General features: G+C 38.9%; 1 protein-coding gene across 1 annotated transcript in view; it reads left to right on the top strand.

The window, feature by feature from the left end:
- LOC122810295 (sulfotransferase 2B1-like) overlaps window positions 1–17,731 on the top strand; it is a 41,650-nt gene that overhangs the window by 12,462 nt on the left and 11,457 nt on the right. The window contains exons 2-3 of the mRNA XM_044081849.1: window positions 3,170–3,378; window positions 8,465–8,591. Coding sequence (XP_043937784.1) covers window positions 3,170–3,378; window positions 8,465–8,591 — 336 coding nt within the window. The remainder of the gene's footprint in view (window positions 1–3,169; window positions 3,379–8,464; window positions 8,592–17,731) is intronic.

Raw genomic sequence — 17,731 nt, 5'->3', positions numbered from 1 at the left:
TTCTTATTTTTGTATTGTAAAATTATCCATGTCTAGATGTCTTTGCCTGTATTTCTCTTCAAATATCTTTGGTGCTACTCTTTTTGTATTGATTAGTTTTGCTTTATCCTTTGCATAAATATTGCACCACGTTAAATCTCTTTCTTTCCCATGTCCATATTTCTTCTTCAGATGTCTCCTGCTCCTCCTGTTTCTCTTTACTTTGGGGAGTCATTTTTCCATCATGCTGTTGATGTAACCTTTGTTAGACATTCTGCACTAAATCCTTCACTTTGCAAGTATTCCATAACTTCATATTCTTTTTTTAATTCTACTTTACTAATCTTATGTTCTACATTCCCTCTTTGTGATCTTGTTTTTTTATTGTGAAATTTTCCATATCTGGGTGCCTTTGCCTGTATTTCTCTTTGAATATCTTTGGGGCTGCCTTTTTTGTGCTGATTAATTTAGCTATCCCCTTTGCATAAATATTACACCATAGCAGACCTCTCTTTCTTTCTTTCTATATCCATATTTCTTTTTTATACCTTTCAAAAGTCTGTAGATTATATTCTTTATATTTTCACTTTCCCTCAGTCGCTTCTTTTTCCAAACAGCCCAAGGTTTTCTATATAACGTTTTTCATAAATCTGTTGTATTAATGAACACAAATTTGTATTTGCAGCTTTTGACAATTTTTCTTGTGGAAGTATTTTTCTTTTCTCTAATTTCTCTCAATCTTTTTGTATATCTTCTGTGCAGACATTCTAGGCTTCTTGAATAATAGTAACAATATATAATTTCTTTCTTATACTCACTGATACACTGTTTCGTCTTTATGGCTCTGTTTTGGTCTAGCAGTTTTTGTGGACTGCTGCTACTTGTGCACACAGTTATCTTTTTATTTTTAACCCACTTCTGTCCATGATATATACTATATAAAACATAGTCTATATTATCAGTGTAGTCTTGATGAGAGTTAGTGAAAAACAAGGTCCATGCCATGAAGGTACTAACCAAGTCTTGAGGATAAATTCATTTCCACCAATCACACTCTCCTTTGCTTACTGACTTATCATCTCTCCATTCTGACCCCTGTTTGCTTTCTGAGGTGACAAGTCAGTCAACTATCACCAGGATTAAAAGTTAAAACTTAAAAGGGAACAGAAGTAAAGACTAGTTTTGTTCAGAATCTTTCAGTATGACCTATGATATGAGAAACTATTGAAGCCAGGTTCCTGAACATGTTTAAGAATTATTCTTGTGATATTTAATAAAAATTTTGCATAGAACAGCAGTTTCAGAATAAGAGGCTAGGGAGAAACTGACCTCACCACAGCTGCAGCACTTTTTTTGGTCAGGTGTACAGTTTCACATTACTCCAATAATATTATGCACATAAAAGCTGCATGTATGAATATCTACCAAATGATCTGATATGAAGCATAATTTAAGACTATGTATATGTGTGTTTGTGTAATTTATTAATGCAAGCTCAACTGAATTATATTTTCAACTCTGTACTGTAAACGCATTTAACTTACACAGGAAACTGACTCATGAATGGTGGTTTTGACAGGCTTGTGTATATAAGGCAGCGGTAATTCAGAATACTAGTTTTAGTCACTAGAGTTCTTCATAAACATTTGAGATTTCAAATTACCCTTTTTCATTTTCCATTAATGATAGAGTGAAATAAAGGCAATAACGTGTAGCAAAAAAGTGTGTGTGTGTATATATACACATATATACTGTATATATGTTGTGTGTGTACATATATATATATAAAATGTGTATATCCAAAAATATATATGTATACATATGTACAAAGATATATATATATAGGTATATATAAAATTCACATTTAAAAAAGAGTTGCACGGTATCGGGATTACTACCAAAACATGATACAACAGGCTGTTTATCTGTATAATCTGATTTTTGCAGAAATGAGGTTACTGGACAAGCAATGTAAGCTATTTTATTGACTTATTTTCTGGGGTAGAGCACTGCACAACATAACCTTTTTTTCAGACAGAGCAGTGTTTGACTAAACGACACACAGTTGGACAATGGAGGTTAAGGGAATCAAATCCTGCACCACTGGACTACAAGAAATAGTTCATTAACAGCCCCTTAATCCTTTAAGTGAACTGCAACACATTTGTCATTGTTTCACACAATTTCATCGCATCCCTTTTTTATACTGATCCGAGACTTTATTAGTATGTATCACTAAAGGCATGTATACTACATTCCTTATAAGAATTACATTTCATGTTATATGTACTGTGTTTGCTGCTTCATAATTCCCCCATTCCCTCTTAATGTAGCATTCTGTCCATCATAATGAAAGTCAGCATCTGGCATTGACAAATGCTTCTTTTATTCCTCTTTATAGGACACTAAAATATTTGCAAGCATAGCTGCTTGAACATTACAGTCTTATCTAGACCCTACTGATGTAACATGAAAAGAAAAATAGCAATAAGCCATTACAGAAAGAAAACAAAAGCTGTCCACTTCTCAGAGTACTGCTGCAAAATAAGGAGGTGAAAAACAGACCCCCTTTGCATTGTATTATATGTATTCTTTCATGAGAACTGTTTTATTAATTTACAGATTATAGTCTGTGGATTTTTTTCAGATATCCTTAGCCCTGTAATTGATCCTAGCATTCTTATTAATTCTGGGCATTAAAAGTTGTCATATTTTGAATGCTTGTATACACCGATAGATATTGACATTAGTGACCCAAATTGGGGTTTACATGGCTTAGCTCAAAATGACAGTGCCCAGTTACGAGGGCAATGACAACATGGATTTAAATAAAAAATATGTAGAAACTGGACAGAATTATGTTTTTAGCTAAGATACACCAGTTGCATGCTTTTATGGTGCAATTCAGAACTAACTAGCCAAGTCATAGTTATCATTTGCCAAAATGGCTGTAATACTGTGTGAATGGAGAATATTAAAGCTTATTCCAAAAGACTGATGCTTTATATCTTCAAAGTACATTTTACAACACTTAAATAAATGCACCTCTCATTATTACTGTGAACCTTTTAAGGTAATTTTGACCGTGCTCAGTTTATTGAAATCTGAAAATCAAACCTCAGTTTGTGATCATTAAGTAAAACTGTAACCTCCTAACTTCAGACTGTGCTTGTTTAAAAAATGTCTACAGGTACTACATGGATGCAGGAAATCGTGACACTCATCAGCAGTAATGGGGACCCATTTCCAGCACAAACCATCCCAAACTGGGCCAGAGCACCATGGCTGGAACAGTTTTACAGTAAAGATGTACTGAAGGACAGACAGGGGATCCGTATTCTTACAACTCATTTACCTTATGATATACTGGCCAGTGCGCTGAAGAAATCCAAGGCCAGGGTAAGATTTTTTTTCTTTTCTGATAATCATGACTGAAAAGTATATTTAATTTTGCGAAGTGAAGGTATGGAAAAGTAATTTTTGTAGCAGTCAATATGAATTTGTCCATTGTCCCATCTACCCAATTCATATATGCAAAAAGGAATACCAGAGGTATGCTAAAGCATCTGTACTGCACTTACCAAGAATGAATGTACTCAGCTGTTACGTTTCAGCCTCTTAATGCAAGAAATCTGGACAAAGCCTAAAATAATGGGGGCACAAAGGCCCAAAAATAGGGACAAATTTTAAATATTGTTCTCATAAACGTAGAAAGTTGCTAGAGTAACAGGATTTGTGTTAGAATGCATTTTTTGAAGCTATGAAGTCTGAAACTCAAATGCCTGCCATTATTTAGTGATATCAGTTTTCAGTGATTTCCAGAAAACCACAAATTTTCTGAGGAACAGACCAAAATTATAAGGCAAAAATCTGATATTCTGTGGATATCTTGATAGCTGAGAGGTCATTTCCTGTTATTTACATAATATATACTGTTTCAATAAAGAAGCTTGACTACAATTTGTATTTATTTTTCATCCATTTATTTTGGCATTTAATTAACTGGGAAATTCTGACTAGACTTAATTAATTGTTGGGGATGCTCTGGTCGAAAAACTCAACACTGAGAAATAATCACACAAATATATATATATATATATATATATGTATATAAAATGACCCATATAAAGATGGTAGGCAAATAAGTACATAAGCAGAGTAAGTGTGTTATATGCAGATCTTAGCTGAACATTATCAGAAACTGACACTGATTCAGATCATTCAAATGAAGTATTTCTGAAAATGGCATCACTGAAACACACACACACACACACACACACAGAGTAGTAGAGGATACTAAGGCATTGACGTATACAGATAATACACACTAAAAGTAGTGCAGAGTTTTCCTTGAGCTAACAAAACTAGCATGAACTGGAGGGATGGGGTTATCTACAAAAGAGGAGCTATTAACATTTATTATGCAGGAACTTGAAAATATTGGCAATACTTGGGCAATGGGAACTGGGGGTTCAGCTGCAAGCTTTCTGGGAAAATCAAGGGTTCCACGTCCACAAAGCTGTGTATTTTACTAGAGGGCAAGCTGATGAATGAGTTACAATCCTTATCAAAAATGTTCTGTAATATTGTATCAACTTCTTGATCTTGTTTTCTCTTTTCAAATAAAGATTATTTTTCTTACATGATTGGTAAACAGGCTTTGATGCTGCAAGGGACTGGGTGTATGCATTCTGAACATCTCATAGGAGTATGGAAGACCCTAAGTACTAAATGTGCATAAAAGAAGGAAAATGTATTTTATGGAAAGCCTGCTACTGACTCCGGAAAAGGAACTGAAATCATACATCACCTTATGGCCTTTCGTAGGTAAAAATGAATTAGTAGGAAGCCTACATTTCCATGCTTTAGGGAAGCACAAACCTAGACATTCAGTTGCTTGCATTCTTTATGAATCCACAAATGTTAGTGGTGCTACAGGTAGTATGTTGGCCTCTGATGATGAAAGATCAGAAGACTATAGGTTCTATTCCCACACCAAGTGCTTAGATTCCTTTTGACCTAGGATGGCAGTGCAGATTATTAAGACTATGCAGTGTTAAGTCATTTCATGTAGTTCAAGGTTTGATTCCGTTTAGCTTCTATTAGCTTACTGTGTGACACTAAACAAGTCACTTGACCAGAAAGTGCTCTGAGGCACCTGGGAATTTGGATTAGGTTCCTCATTAGTCTCCCAGACTGCATGCCTAATAACTACCCATGAATCCATTACTGCTGAACAGACATGCATTAACAGACACTGGAGAACAGATTTTGCCCTGAGCGTACAAACAGCACCCCAATGAATAAGCAAGTACCAATGCATAATGGGTGGTGAGCTATATCCTGATAACAGCAGGCCCATAGCTGGCATTGAATAAGCAAATTCTGAAACAGAATCTGAACAGCTGAGATGGCTTAGTGGTAAATTGCTGTGGCTAGCCTGTTCAGGGTCCTGGGTTCAAGACTTGCAAGGGCTGATTATTTCCCGGGGATCATGTCAGTCCCCCTGCTAGACAGGGGTCCAGGGAAGTAAATACTGTGGGAAGAAATAGACAGGGAATTGTTATGGCTAGGCTTGTATAGGCCCTAGGGCCAATAGCCTGGTACCAACCTATGAAATGTGATGACTTGTGGGTTATATCCTGCTAACAGCACACTCATAGCCCCCTTCTGAATAAGTATCTATTAACAGACATCAAGTTAATGATCATGTACTAATAACACATTCATGGCTACCAGTGGCCCTCATTCCATAGAATAGGCAAGCACTGAAATACAGTGAGGTACACACTGCATCTTCATAAGAACTCAGCTAGGATTACCATTGCCTGCACTGTTATACACTGTGCACATCATACTATCTGTATAATGTCAGTTTATTAACCAAGAATCAGAAGTCACTCTAGTCATGAAGGTTGCAGGAAAGTAAAACGTGTGCAGAAATCTGCCCCTGAAAAAAAATCACTTTAAAACCAATATTTAAGGTTTGTGATAATATGCAACATTCCTTTGCATCTATCATTGTTTCCACAAGGGATCCTCCAAAGTGGAATTGGGTTACTGAAAAAACAGCTCAACTGTTAACACATAAAAATCAACCATAATGTTTCTGGGGATTCAGTACAGACAAGCTTTTACATAAGCATTTACAAGAGACCCAGAACTCCTTTACCATTCATAACACAGCAGACTTACCCAAGTATAATAGTAGATCAAAATCCTATCTTCCTTTCAGATACTGATTATCAGGCAGGAAGAGTTTTTTTTCTCAGCTTAAAGTCTCTAATAAAATAGCTCATATCTTAATCAGAGCAGTAAGACAAGCTATAGCTGTAAATGCACTATTGCCTTAGACTAGAGTATATAATACCACAAACTGCTATTCTTTCTCAAAACACAAACTGTCTGACAGGAAAAGCTAGACTAACCTTTTCTACTGAACACACTACCTTTTAAGCTCCTTATTGAAAATTACAGCCCTACCCCTCACAAAAAAAAATCAAATCAGGAAATTAGAAAGCCAGCTTACTTTCAGGGAAATGAAGAGAGTATCCTCATTAATGTGGACCCTGAGAATCTTTTAACCCAGGACCCTCATCAGTTTAGCTTTTTCAAAAGCGTCTCCTGTTAGGGGTCACCACAGCAGATCACCAGTCTGCAGATTGATTGGCAGTGGGGTTTTTACGGTGTTGAGTTGCCAGCCTGGTCGGACACAGACACACACACACCTAATGCATGTCTTTAAAACTCACTTGACCTGCTGCTATAATTTTATTAATTTCTTTGAAAAAGTATCTGACACAGTGGGTAGCAGTTATGCAGTTAATATAACAACTCTTGGCCTGGCCAAGTCCTTTGACATTATTTCCCGTGCAGGCATTATTGACAGACCATCTCCACAGTAGTTTGAAAAGCCTTTGATTTTGGTCATGTAATAATCAAAAACCTCTCCATTAGTTCCAAATAAGTTTTATTTCCCAATTACTTATATCTAATTAGATCCATTGTTAAATAAAATACATATTTTGGCATGTATTTGTCTAACCAGATCACTCAACTTAAGAGACCTCAGATATTTGAGATTCATAACTAAAAATATTGACAACCACAAAACATCTTAGTTATGATAACAGACTGGCAGCCTTATCTTTCTGTATTCATTCTCTTATAGACTCCTCTGTGGAGAATTTCAGTCTTTTGAGCCATAAAAGATATAACCCCCTTTGACCTCCTATTCCTTTACTGAACAAATGGTACCTCAAATACTCATGTAAATGAACTTATTCAGGAAACTTAAAAAACACATCGAAGAGGAACACAGATGCACCTGACTTAATGATCCAGGCTAATACAACTTAATTTACCTTCTGCATAATCTGAAGCACCAGCTGAGATAACTTCTTAGCACTCACTGTAAATATTGCAGAAAACCTTCAGCAAAGTAATCAAAACAATTGTATGAATACTGGAAATAGAATTGTATAAAAAACACTATGTCTTTAAGAATATAGAGATTTAACACTATATATAATTTTTGCCTTAATCAGTTATAGGGCATAAAGAGATGAAGCCCTAAATATTGCCCAGGTGAGTAGAGCTCAATTTGCAGTTCAGGTGGTAGGGGGATTATCTGGGCATTCCATATGTGGGATCCCTGATGGAGGCTATGGATGTAGAAGGGGTTGATCCAAGGAAGGAAAGGGGGTGGGCATTAGCAGAGCTGCTGCACAGGCATAGCAATATGCCAGCACATCTCCATTGCATGCCCCTTTGATGGTATCAGCGAATAAAGGAGGTAGAGAATGGGGATCAGCCAAAAAAAAAGGGAAAAGACTCCTCAGCAGCACATGATGTGTGATCCTTGCATGTCTTAAGCTCTTTTTCAACTTCATCCCTATCATGTTGAGTCTGGGGAAGATCAAGAGGGGTAGATAGACCCAACAAAGGAGAGAGGTGCAGGGATGTAGTGATGGCTAGCGGTATGGGAGAAAAAAATAGAAGCAAAAATATATTTTTTATATCGACAAAACTGTCATATGTTAAGGTATAAACACAGTTTTATATCTCTGCCTTGTTCTCGTCTTCTCTCTCTCTAATAATATATGCATACTAAGTGGAACTGTACTGTATGAGTTTGTTGTTTTTTGTGTATTTTAAGTTTTTCCAAATGAAACATATCAGGTCAATTTGTTAAGCATATATATCATAATTGTATGTTGCTGCCTGATTATCTTTGGCTTGTGGCCTCATTTTTTATTTAATAGGGTCTAGAGACTCTCAGCTGATTACCAAATGTTAAACAAACAGCTATGAGGGTTCTTTATCTACAGGCAGCTACAGTGTAACAGCCTGGGTGTTTGAATGCAGATTACAGTGTTCTGCTGAAAAACTGGAATCACCTTGTTCAGGAAATGATGATTATGGAGATGATGATGCCAGGACTACCAAACATCAAAATTTAATTCTGAAATTTCTTTTGCTCCAGGTGATTTATATTGCAAGAAATCCAAAGGATGTTGTTGTATCATTTTATCACTTCCACAGAATGGCAAACTTCTTGCCTGATCCAGGGACCTTTGATGAATTTTTGGAAAAGTTCTTGCTTGGAACAGGTATGCTACTTGATCCTTACCAATAGCAGTTAGTTTTGTGAATGCCTATTGCACAGTTAAACTGAAAGGTACATATGAATGCACAGAAAGGAGAGCAAACAGCTTATTAGTGATGACTGATAACCTTGCATACAGCCTTTCTCTTACAAGCTGAGAGATGGACATCAGCACGTATGTCAGCTTTTATTACAAAACTGTCAGAAGTGTAATGGAAAGCTTTTTCTACAAATAATGCTTGCTCCACTTTGTCTTTTTACTAAATGTGCATAACAAGGCTACGAATTGTCTACCAGGATGGAAAGACCGTTTCTGCACTGTCTACTCTACTCTGCAATCTGTTATTGTCTGTGACAAAATCATCACAGAGCAAACTGTATACACCTATACATTCTCCACCACTCAAGATAAATGTGCAATACTGCAGCATTTCTTTTCCATCATTTTTGCTGTAGCTATTTTAAGTAAGCCTTCATGGGAGCTTGCTTTTTGAATTCTGACTTTAGGACCATGCATGATCCATCTGCAAAAAAGTTAAAATAGTGCCATCCCCAGAACTCATTTTTGTGATTTAGGCTGCTTACAACGTGACATGCTCATAGATTATTTTTTACTTAGGTTACTTAGTTACAAGCATCTGCTATAGCTGCTGGATGTCCAAGGTGCTCTCTTTTTTTTCTTTTGTCAAGTAGACATAAGTAACCAATTTTTCAACAAAACTGGCAAACTCAGGTAAACAGTCCATGGTTAATTTATTAGTTAAATGAAGCACTTTTCATCTAGAACAATGTCTTAGACTTCTTCAGATAAAATACTCTATCAAACACAGTTTAAAAACCAATGTGTGTCATGTGACCCAAATTAACATATGTAATTCGGCACAATAGGATTTTTAACCTTTCAAAAGCTACCCTTACAAACCACTTACACAGTGATTAGTGTTACACACCACAGTTATTTAAAAAAAAAACTTACCTTTTAAAATGATTCCAGCATAAAAGGGATGTCTTTCCTGCACTTGTCTCTCAAACTTAAATGACGAAGCAGGGTGCTCATCTATATGGAGAGCACTGACTATGATGTCTGTATCATGTGCTGCACATAAATATATCCCTGCTTGTGTTCATCCATATAGAGAGAACTGACTATGATGTATCACGTGCTGCACATAAACCTGTCCCTGCATGCACTCATCCATATGCAGAGCACTAAAAAAAAAAATACACTTTATGCATCGCCGCTTAGCTAGGGTTAAACTATTCCCAGCGCCATAAAGTCTGCTCTTCAAATTTTCATTAGAACTACCAGTTTTTTAGTTTTAGCACTAAAATCTGTTTCTTTATATCCGTGGTGGTACAGCGATAGCGTTGTTGTCTCACAGCAAGAGGTTCTCCTGTTCGATTCTTGGCTGGAGCGCCTACTGTGTAGAGTCTGCATGTCCTCCCCACGGTCAAGTGGCCTCCAAAAGACATGCGTGAATGGGCGTGCCTCCACTGAAGGTTGGGCGTCAGGCTGGCAACTCGGCACCATATAAATCTGCTGCCAATCATTAGCGGACCGGAGTTCCGCTCTGGTGACCCCCTAACTGGGAAAAGCCGGAAAGACCAACAACAATTAAATTCCGTTTCTTTGAGCTCAGCACTTGTTCAGAACTCATTGTAAGCAATAAATAAGCTACAGATTACTGCAGCACTCAACTTTCCTCACTTGTTTAGAGGAAAACAGTTTTTAGTACTTAATAAATAAGCACCTATCCAGGCATGTTGAAGGGTCAGCTCCCAGTGTTTTCTCCTGTCTACCTGATGAGTCTGGGCATCTTGAGGCAATGCAGCAATTGCCTCGTACACAGACAACCCTCTCCTCCTACCACCCAACACTACAACCTGTGAGAGATGTACTTATATAGCCAAAGCTCTCTTCACCAAAGACTGGACTAGACAGTCAAGAGGAGAAGGTAAACACTTGCACCACACTACACTTATTACATAGTCCCTCAAAACCTACAACACCAAAAACACACACACACACAAACATGAAACACACACCTACATTCATGGAGGCTCTCAAAAAAATCTGCTCAAGCAACAGAGACCTCCAAAGCAAAAATGCAAGCAACTTCCACCCCCCCAACACAACCCAAATGAGAGACAGCCCACAAACTCAGTGTGCCACTCAACCACAGCCCATAAGGCATAACAACGTACCCAACACTCTAGTCATAGGTGACTCTATAGTCAGGCACACTGATGTTCCACTCACCAGGCTAAACAAGGAGAAAGTTACTGTCAGCTGCCTGTCGGGTGCCAGGATCCACCACATAATGCACGCACTCAGGTCACTCCACAACAAGTACAAATATGACACTGTCATTGTCCATGTTGGTGTGAATGACCTGAGACATACCTCCCTGCACTACATGAAAAGAAACATGGAGGAGCTCTCCGAACTTGTAGCCCAGGCAGGTATGACCCTAGCCCTGAGTAGCATCCTGCCATCACCCAGAATGATATCACAGTACAAGGACAAAATGATTGCCTTCAACAATTGGCTAAGCTTCTGGTGTCATTCTAAGGGGATCCAGTATCTGTCTGCTTGGGATGAACTGATCGACAGACCACCATGTTTTGCCAGAGATGGCCTGCACTTGTCGTCCTTGGGATTTTGGATACTGGCTAAGGCTCTTGCCACTCCTATAGTGCCTTTTTTAGGCAAGGTTCAAATGACAAATTCACCACCTTAACAGGTACAAGCAAGCAAAATCTGAGGGTAATGCTACTCAATGCTAGAAGTCTAAACCTCAAAATGCATTCACTCGAGGCACTCCTTAAAATGGAGAACATCGACATCTGTGCAGTGACAGAGACCTGGTTCAAGGCTCCAGAGAGCACCGCTGCATTACCAGGCTATAATTCATAGCACACCTTTCGGCCACCTAACCTGGACCGAAAGACTAAAGGTGGAGGCGTGTCCATATTCATTAAGGATATCCACACCTCCAGGCTAGTTCCTCAGCATAATGCATCCAAGATTATCCAAGTGTAATTAACTCTGGGCAAGACCTCAATCCAAATTATAACTTGCTGCAGATCCTCCACCATGCCCCAGGCTCCCCACTCCTCATTTCTTGATACACTGGAAAATATTAGGGTACAACCCAACACCCTAATAATGGGCGATTTCAACTACCCCACCATTAACTAGGAAAACTACTCATGTACCAACTCTTTTGCTCAATATTTTCTGGAATTCATAAATTCCAATGCCTTGGATCAACGTATCCACACCCCCACCAGGGGCAGCAATATCCTAGACCTGGTCATTACCAACATGGGTGACCAGTGTTCCAGACCAGAGGTCAACTCCTCGTTGGTCAGATCCAACTACAAGCTAATCACCCTAGATATCCACATCCCACCTCCACCCCCCATTAGGGAAACCGCTGTAAAAAATTTCTCCAAAGCCAACTTCTCGCTTCTTAAGACAGAAGTGGCAAACTTCACGACACCCAATAGAGGTACGACTGCTGAATCCTACACAAATGCACTTTATAAGCACGTACACGAGTGCATGGATCGTGCTATCCCTAATAGAACCAAGATGCTATCCTCCAAAAAAGGATGCAAATCTGGTGGCCCCCTGCCATACACAGACTCTACAACTGAAGAAAGAAACTGTTGCAAAAAAAAGTAAAATCCCATGATTGAAGGAACTCCCTGGTCAGCCTCAGTAAGAAGCTGAGATCCCTCATAAAATCCTCCAAAGCTAGTTATGAAAAGAAAATCACCACTGATTCTAAAGACAACCACAAAGCATTCTATAGCTATGTCAAGAATCTCAATGGCAACACTCAGATCTGCTCTGAGTTATAGTCCAATGGCACTAAATATACAAAACCAACTGATATTGCCACATCCTGGCAGGTAGATTCAGTGCTAACTTTACCCCACCCTCACCCCCTAAAGGGCCCATCTCTATACTGGAAGAATGCAAAGTTCCTGTAATCACGACTGCACAGGTAAAAATCACACTCTCCAAAGCCAAGAACACAGCATCCATTTGACCTGAAACCATTCCATGCTGCATTCTACATAAACTGCAGAATGAACTGGCACCCCACCTAAGCACCATGTTCAATCATAGCCTTACCTCAGGCTTTGCACCCATTGAATGGCACACAGCGACGGTTATCCCACTCCACAAAGGGGGAGCCACCACGGACCCCGGGAACTAATGCCCCATTAGCCTAATGAGCCTGGTCTGCAAGGCCATGGAACGTATCATCATGGAACTTATAAACAAAGACATTGCTAATCTCCAAACTCTGGACCCCACCCAGTTCGGGTTTGTAAAAAGCAGATCATGTCTCCTAAACCTGATAGACTGCTTTGAAGCAGTCACCAAAGCCGTAGGCGAGGGTAAGGTGGTTCACACAGCCTATCTAGATCTTGCCAAGTCTTTTGACACCATCCCTCACTCTGGAATAATAGATAAACTCACTAAATTAGGTATAAATCCCTATGTCACAAGATGGGTTGCCACCTGGCTCAATGACAGAACCCACACTGTGAAAGTAGCAGACTCCAAATCCGACTTCAGACCAGTGACAAGTGGAGTAACACAGGGTTCAGTCCTGGGTCTTCTCCTGTTTGGTATCTACTTTTCTGAAGTACAGGCTAACTCTTTGGCTAATGAAGTTCACAGATGACTGCAAACTAGGAGCCATAATCAAAACTCCTAACGATGTGGACATCCTACAAAAGGGCCTCACGGAAACAGATGCCTGGTGTCAAAGCCATGGACTCAGGCTCAATGCGAAAAAATGCAGTGTCATCCCCTTTGGTAAAAACTCTGTACCCATGAGCTACCACATAGGTAGTAGTCTACTTAACACAAAGTGTGATAAGAGACCTTGGGACTCAGGTGGACAGTAGTCTCTCCTTTGATAATCACATTGCCAAAGTAGTCAGGAAATCCTTCTACATGACACACCATCACAAAAGGTTTCTCATCCAGGAAAAAAAGAGGTCATTGTTCCCTTCTACTCGTCACTCAGGCACATTATAGAGTACAATGCCCCTTTTATTATGTACCTCACAAGATATCTACAACAACTGAAAAGGCCTCAAAAATACCTCACAAAGAGGATTACTGGCCTCAAACAGATGCCCTACGCAGACTGTCTCAAAACTCCAGCTTTACTCCATCGCATATCGCCTACTCACAGGCGATCTCTGCCTAACATACAAAACTATGTCAAATCCCGAGCTGTTCGACATGCTTCACTTAAAGAAATCCCAATCCCTCCGAGATACACGCTCTAGGGACCTAAACCTTGTCACCACAATAAACAGAACATGCTGGAGGGACAGATTCCTATCCCAGAGACTTCCCATACTCTGGAACAAACTACCTATCTATATCAAACAAAGCTCCTCATTAGCACTCTTCAAGAAAAATCTTGATGATTGGATAGGAAATAGGAAAGTCACCCCGGGGATCACCTCTGTGGCTCTGCTCAACAGGGGCACAGGAAAATAATTTTCTTGGATGGCGAAAGCCAGGGTACCTTTTTGGCTAGGCTTATATAGACCCTAGGGCCAATAGCCTAGTACCTACCTATGAACCTATGACTATGATGTCTGTGTCATGTGATGCACATAAACATGTCCCTGCATGTGCTCATTCATATGTAGAGCACTATGATTACTTATTGATACTGCATACTGATTTAACAGAGTTTTAATATTTTGAATAAGTCTATATACTGTAAGATCCTCAAAGTCAGTGGTCAATGTGGTGTAGTATATTGAACTGCAACTGTTTTTTATTATTTTTTTTTGCATCGGCTAAAGTTACATGTTTGAATACATTTTTCTTCTAGGGTAAGATGATCTTTTTGTTCTGGTAACCATAGTTTACCAACACTAACGATATTCCACTCAGAAAACTGAACAGCCCCATTCATTGACTATTTCAAAGTGGTGTATAATTCTGGTTATATTTTCTTATGCATTGATGCTATAAAGTATATACTGTATATAGAAAAATGAAAATTTAAGTCAGACAATGGATTATATATAACATTCACATTTAGTTTCAAAGTAAATATAGAGAAATGCAGCAGCTTTGGTGAGAACTAGGAAATATTAGATATAAAGCTCACAGACAGCAAAGATCCAGGGGATGATATTTGGTAATGAAGATATAAGATAACCAAACAGAATGAGGTATTATCAGGGTCAGCATTACACATAGGTGAACTAGGTAATCACCTAGGGCACTGTGCTTGCCATTTTTGAGGGTTGCTCTTTCCCTGTTTATTTGACAAAGTTGAAGGCTTATTAATAAAACTCTAAAATGCATCTTGGAGTATCAAGAAGACTCATGGATTCTGAGGGCCTAGTAGCACCCAGCTTATTACTAGCTTCCACTGAAGTCAGCACAGTGTAGTTTTGGTTACTCAGGATGTGTTGAAAGGATGTAGGTAGAAACTAAATTTCTTTCTTTGATCATGTTTTTTTTTCAGGCAATAATTGGATGTAAAGGTTATTTAAAAAACTGTAAAATGCATCTCAGAGCTTCTAGAAATCTCCTGGCATAATACCGTTATTCCCACTGCAGTTATTACAGTATAATCTTGGTTACTTAAGATGTGCTGAAAGGATGGAGGAAAAAAATTTGAAGAGTAGGACTAAACTTTTTTCTTTGATCATGGTTCTTGTTCATGCAATTAGTCACTGAAAAAAGTTGTTTTAAAAGACAATGAAATGTATCTCAGGGCATCCAGAAACCTCATGGCTTATGGGGGCCATGCAGCCCTCAGATCCCTGGCTTAATGCAACTGTTTCTTCCACAGTTGTCAGAGTGCAGTGTTTCCTAGATAGAACATGAATGATAAATAAATGAACTGCAGAACGAATGAATAACTGCAGGAAAGATTAAGATAAACTGTGATAGAAAGAAAGAAGAAAGTCTGGATAGTGTGAGTAGGCCGGGGGACTTTTTGCCTAGGGAGTCAGTTTACTTAAGCCTGGCCCTGGTTATTAGGTAAGATAGAGTAACTTGATGGAGCAAGTTCTAGAAATTATATATTACATGCTTCCAAAAAGCTATAGTCTACTTTATTGTGAAAGGGGGCTAGATCAAGTTGGGTAACTAGAATTAAATGTGTTAAGTTTATGCTTTCTCTGATATGGGGAAATTATGTTTTTGTAGATGGATTTGAAAGATGCATGTTTAGATGTATTTAGCCACTAACATGACTCCAGACAACACTGGGTATATATGGAATAGTATTACAGGGAAATTTATAATCAGGGGTTGAAATATCAGTGGCTGTACAGGTTAGGGTTGCCACCTTTTCAAATGGCCAAAGTGGGACATTTTCGGGACACACATCAGATTTTACAGGCCGACACATACCCACGGTCAGTACAAAGGAGAGAACTTTACTTTTTTGCCGAAATGAAAAGCTTATTCTTGTAGCAGTTTAGTTGCTTATTCTGTTTCTTGCAACATTTAGGTATTTTACATACAGAAATAACTATTACATGAAATATGGGACATAATTATGTCCTACAATCTCAGGACATTTGCCATTTTTAATATTTTTGGTCAGGACACAACTGCCCAAAAAGGGACTGTCCCTTGCAAAGTGGGACAGGTGGTAACCCTAGTACAGGTAGTTCACTTACCTCTGATGCAGCTGAGAAGATGTTAGATTAGCTCCAGCCATACACCAGCTTGGATTTCTGTTTCTGTTCTAACACTGAAGTAAAACATGACATATGGAAAATAACAGAAGCTGTAACAAGGGCAGAAATATGAGGTAAAGAAAGTTATTGAAGATGGCAGATAAAAGGGGAGTGATATCTAGAGTCAGAGTGATGTGGCATAATCAATTAGGAATTTTTAAAACCCAGTCAGAAGACTTCAGGAAGACTATACAAGACAATATTCTGAAAGTCCAATATAAAATACAGAATTGTGCACATTTTTTAAGAGATCACATAGCTCACAACAGAGTGCCCGTTTCATCTAATTCTACTCTACCAATTACAAAAGCCAATTTTTTTAACCTTAAAAATGTAAAGGGAAATGTATTTGATAAAGGCAGTAATCACCAGATGAAAGGTTTGTAGTCTTGTGTAGTGTCACCCTTTTATTCTTCACTTAGACAAAGCACTCTCAAGATTTTACCTCATACATTCATAGGTAGGTACTAGGTTATCTGCTCGAAGGCATTTATAAGCCTAGCCAGAATGTGTTTGCTTTCGCCGCCCCCTTAGATTAATTCCCTGTGCTTCTGTCCAGCAGAGCCACTGAAGTGATCCCCTGGGTAAACTTTCTGTTTCCCATCCATTCATCAAGATTTCTCTTGAAGAGTGTTAGTGAGGAGCTCTGCTTAATGTAGATTGGAATCTTGTTCCAAAGCATGGGAAGTCTCTGGGACAGGAATCTATCCCTCCAGCACATCCTATTTATTTTTGTGATGAGGTTTAGATCCCTAGAGCATGTGGCTCGAGGGGATATGGTTTTCTTTAGGTGGAGCATGTCCATCAGTTCCTGGGTTGGACATGGCCTTGTATGCCAGGCAGAGATCACCTCTGAGTAGGCGGTATGCAACCAAGTACAGCTGGAGTTTCTTTAGTTGAGATGCATAGGGCATCTGTTTGAGGCCAGTGATCCTCTTGCTGAGGTACATCTGTGGTCTTTCCAGCTGTTGCAGGTGTCTTGTAAGGTACATCCCAAATGGGGCATTGTACTCTATGATGGGTCTGATGAGTAGAGGGGCACAATGACCTCTTTTGATCTGGATGTGAACCCTTTTGTGATTAGGTGGGCCACATAGAAGGATTTTCTAACCACTTTGGCAATGTGATTATGAAAGGAGAGATTACTATCTACTTGGGTCCCCAGATCCCTTATTACGTCTTCCATATTTGGGGGACTACCACCTATGTGGTAGTTTGTGGGTACTTTGTTTTTTCCAAAGGGGATGACTATGCACTTTCTGGCATTTAGCTTGAGGCCATGATTTTGACACCAGGTATCGTCTCAGTGAGACCCTTTTGGAGGATGTCTGCATCAGCCAGAGAGTCAAGTATAGCCCCTAGGTTTGCAGTCGTCTGTGAACTTGGTCA

The sequence above is a fragment of the Protopterus annectens genome, chromosome 8.part1 (assembly GCF_019279795.1).
Source record: "Protopterus annectens isolate FY-2018-M chromosome 8.part1, PAN1.0, whole genome shotgun sequence".
NCBI lineage: Eukaryota > Metazoa > Chordata > Ceratodontiformes > Protopteridae > Protopterus > Protopterus annectens.
This window is presented reverse-complemented; position numbering and strand designations above follow the sequence as displayed.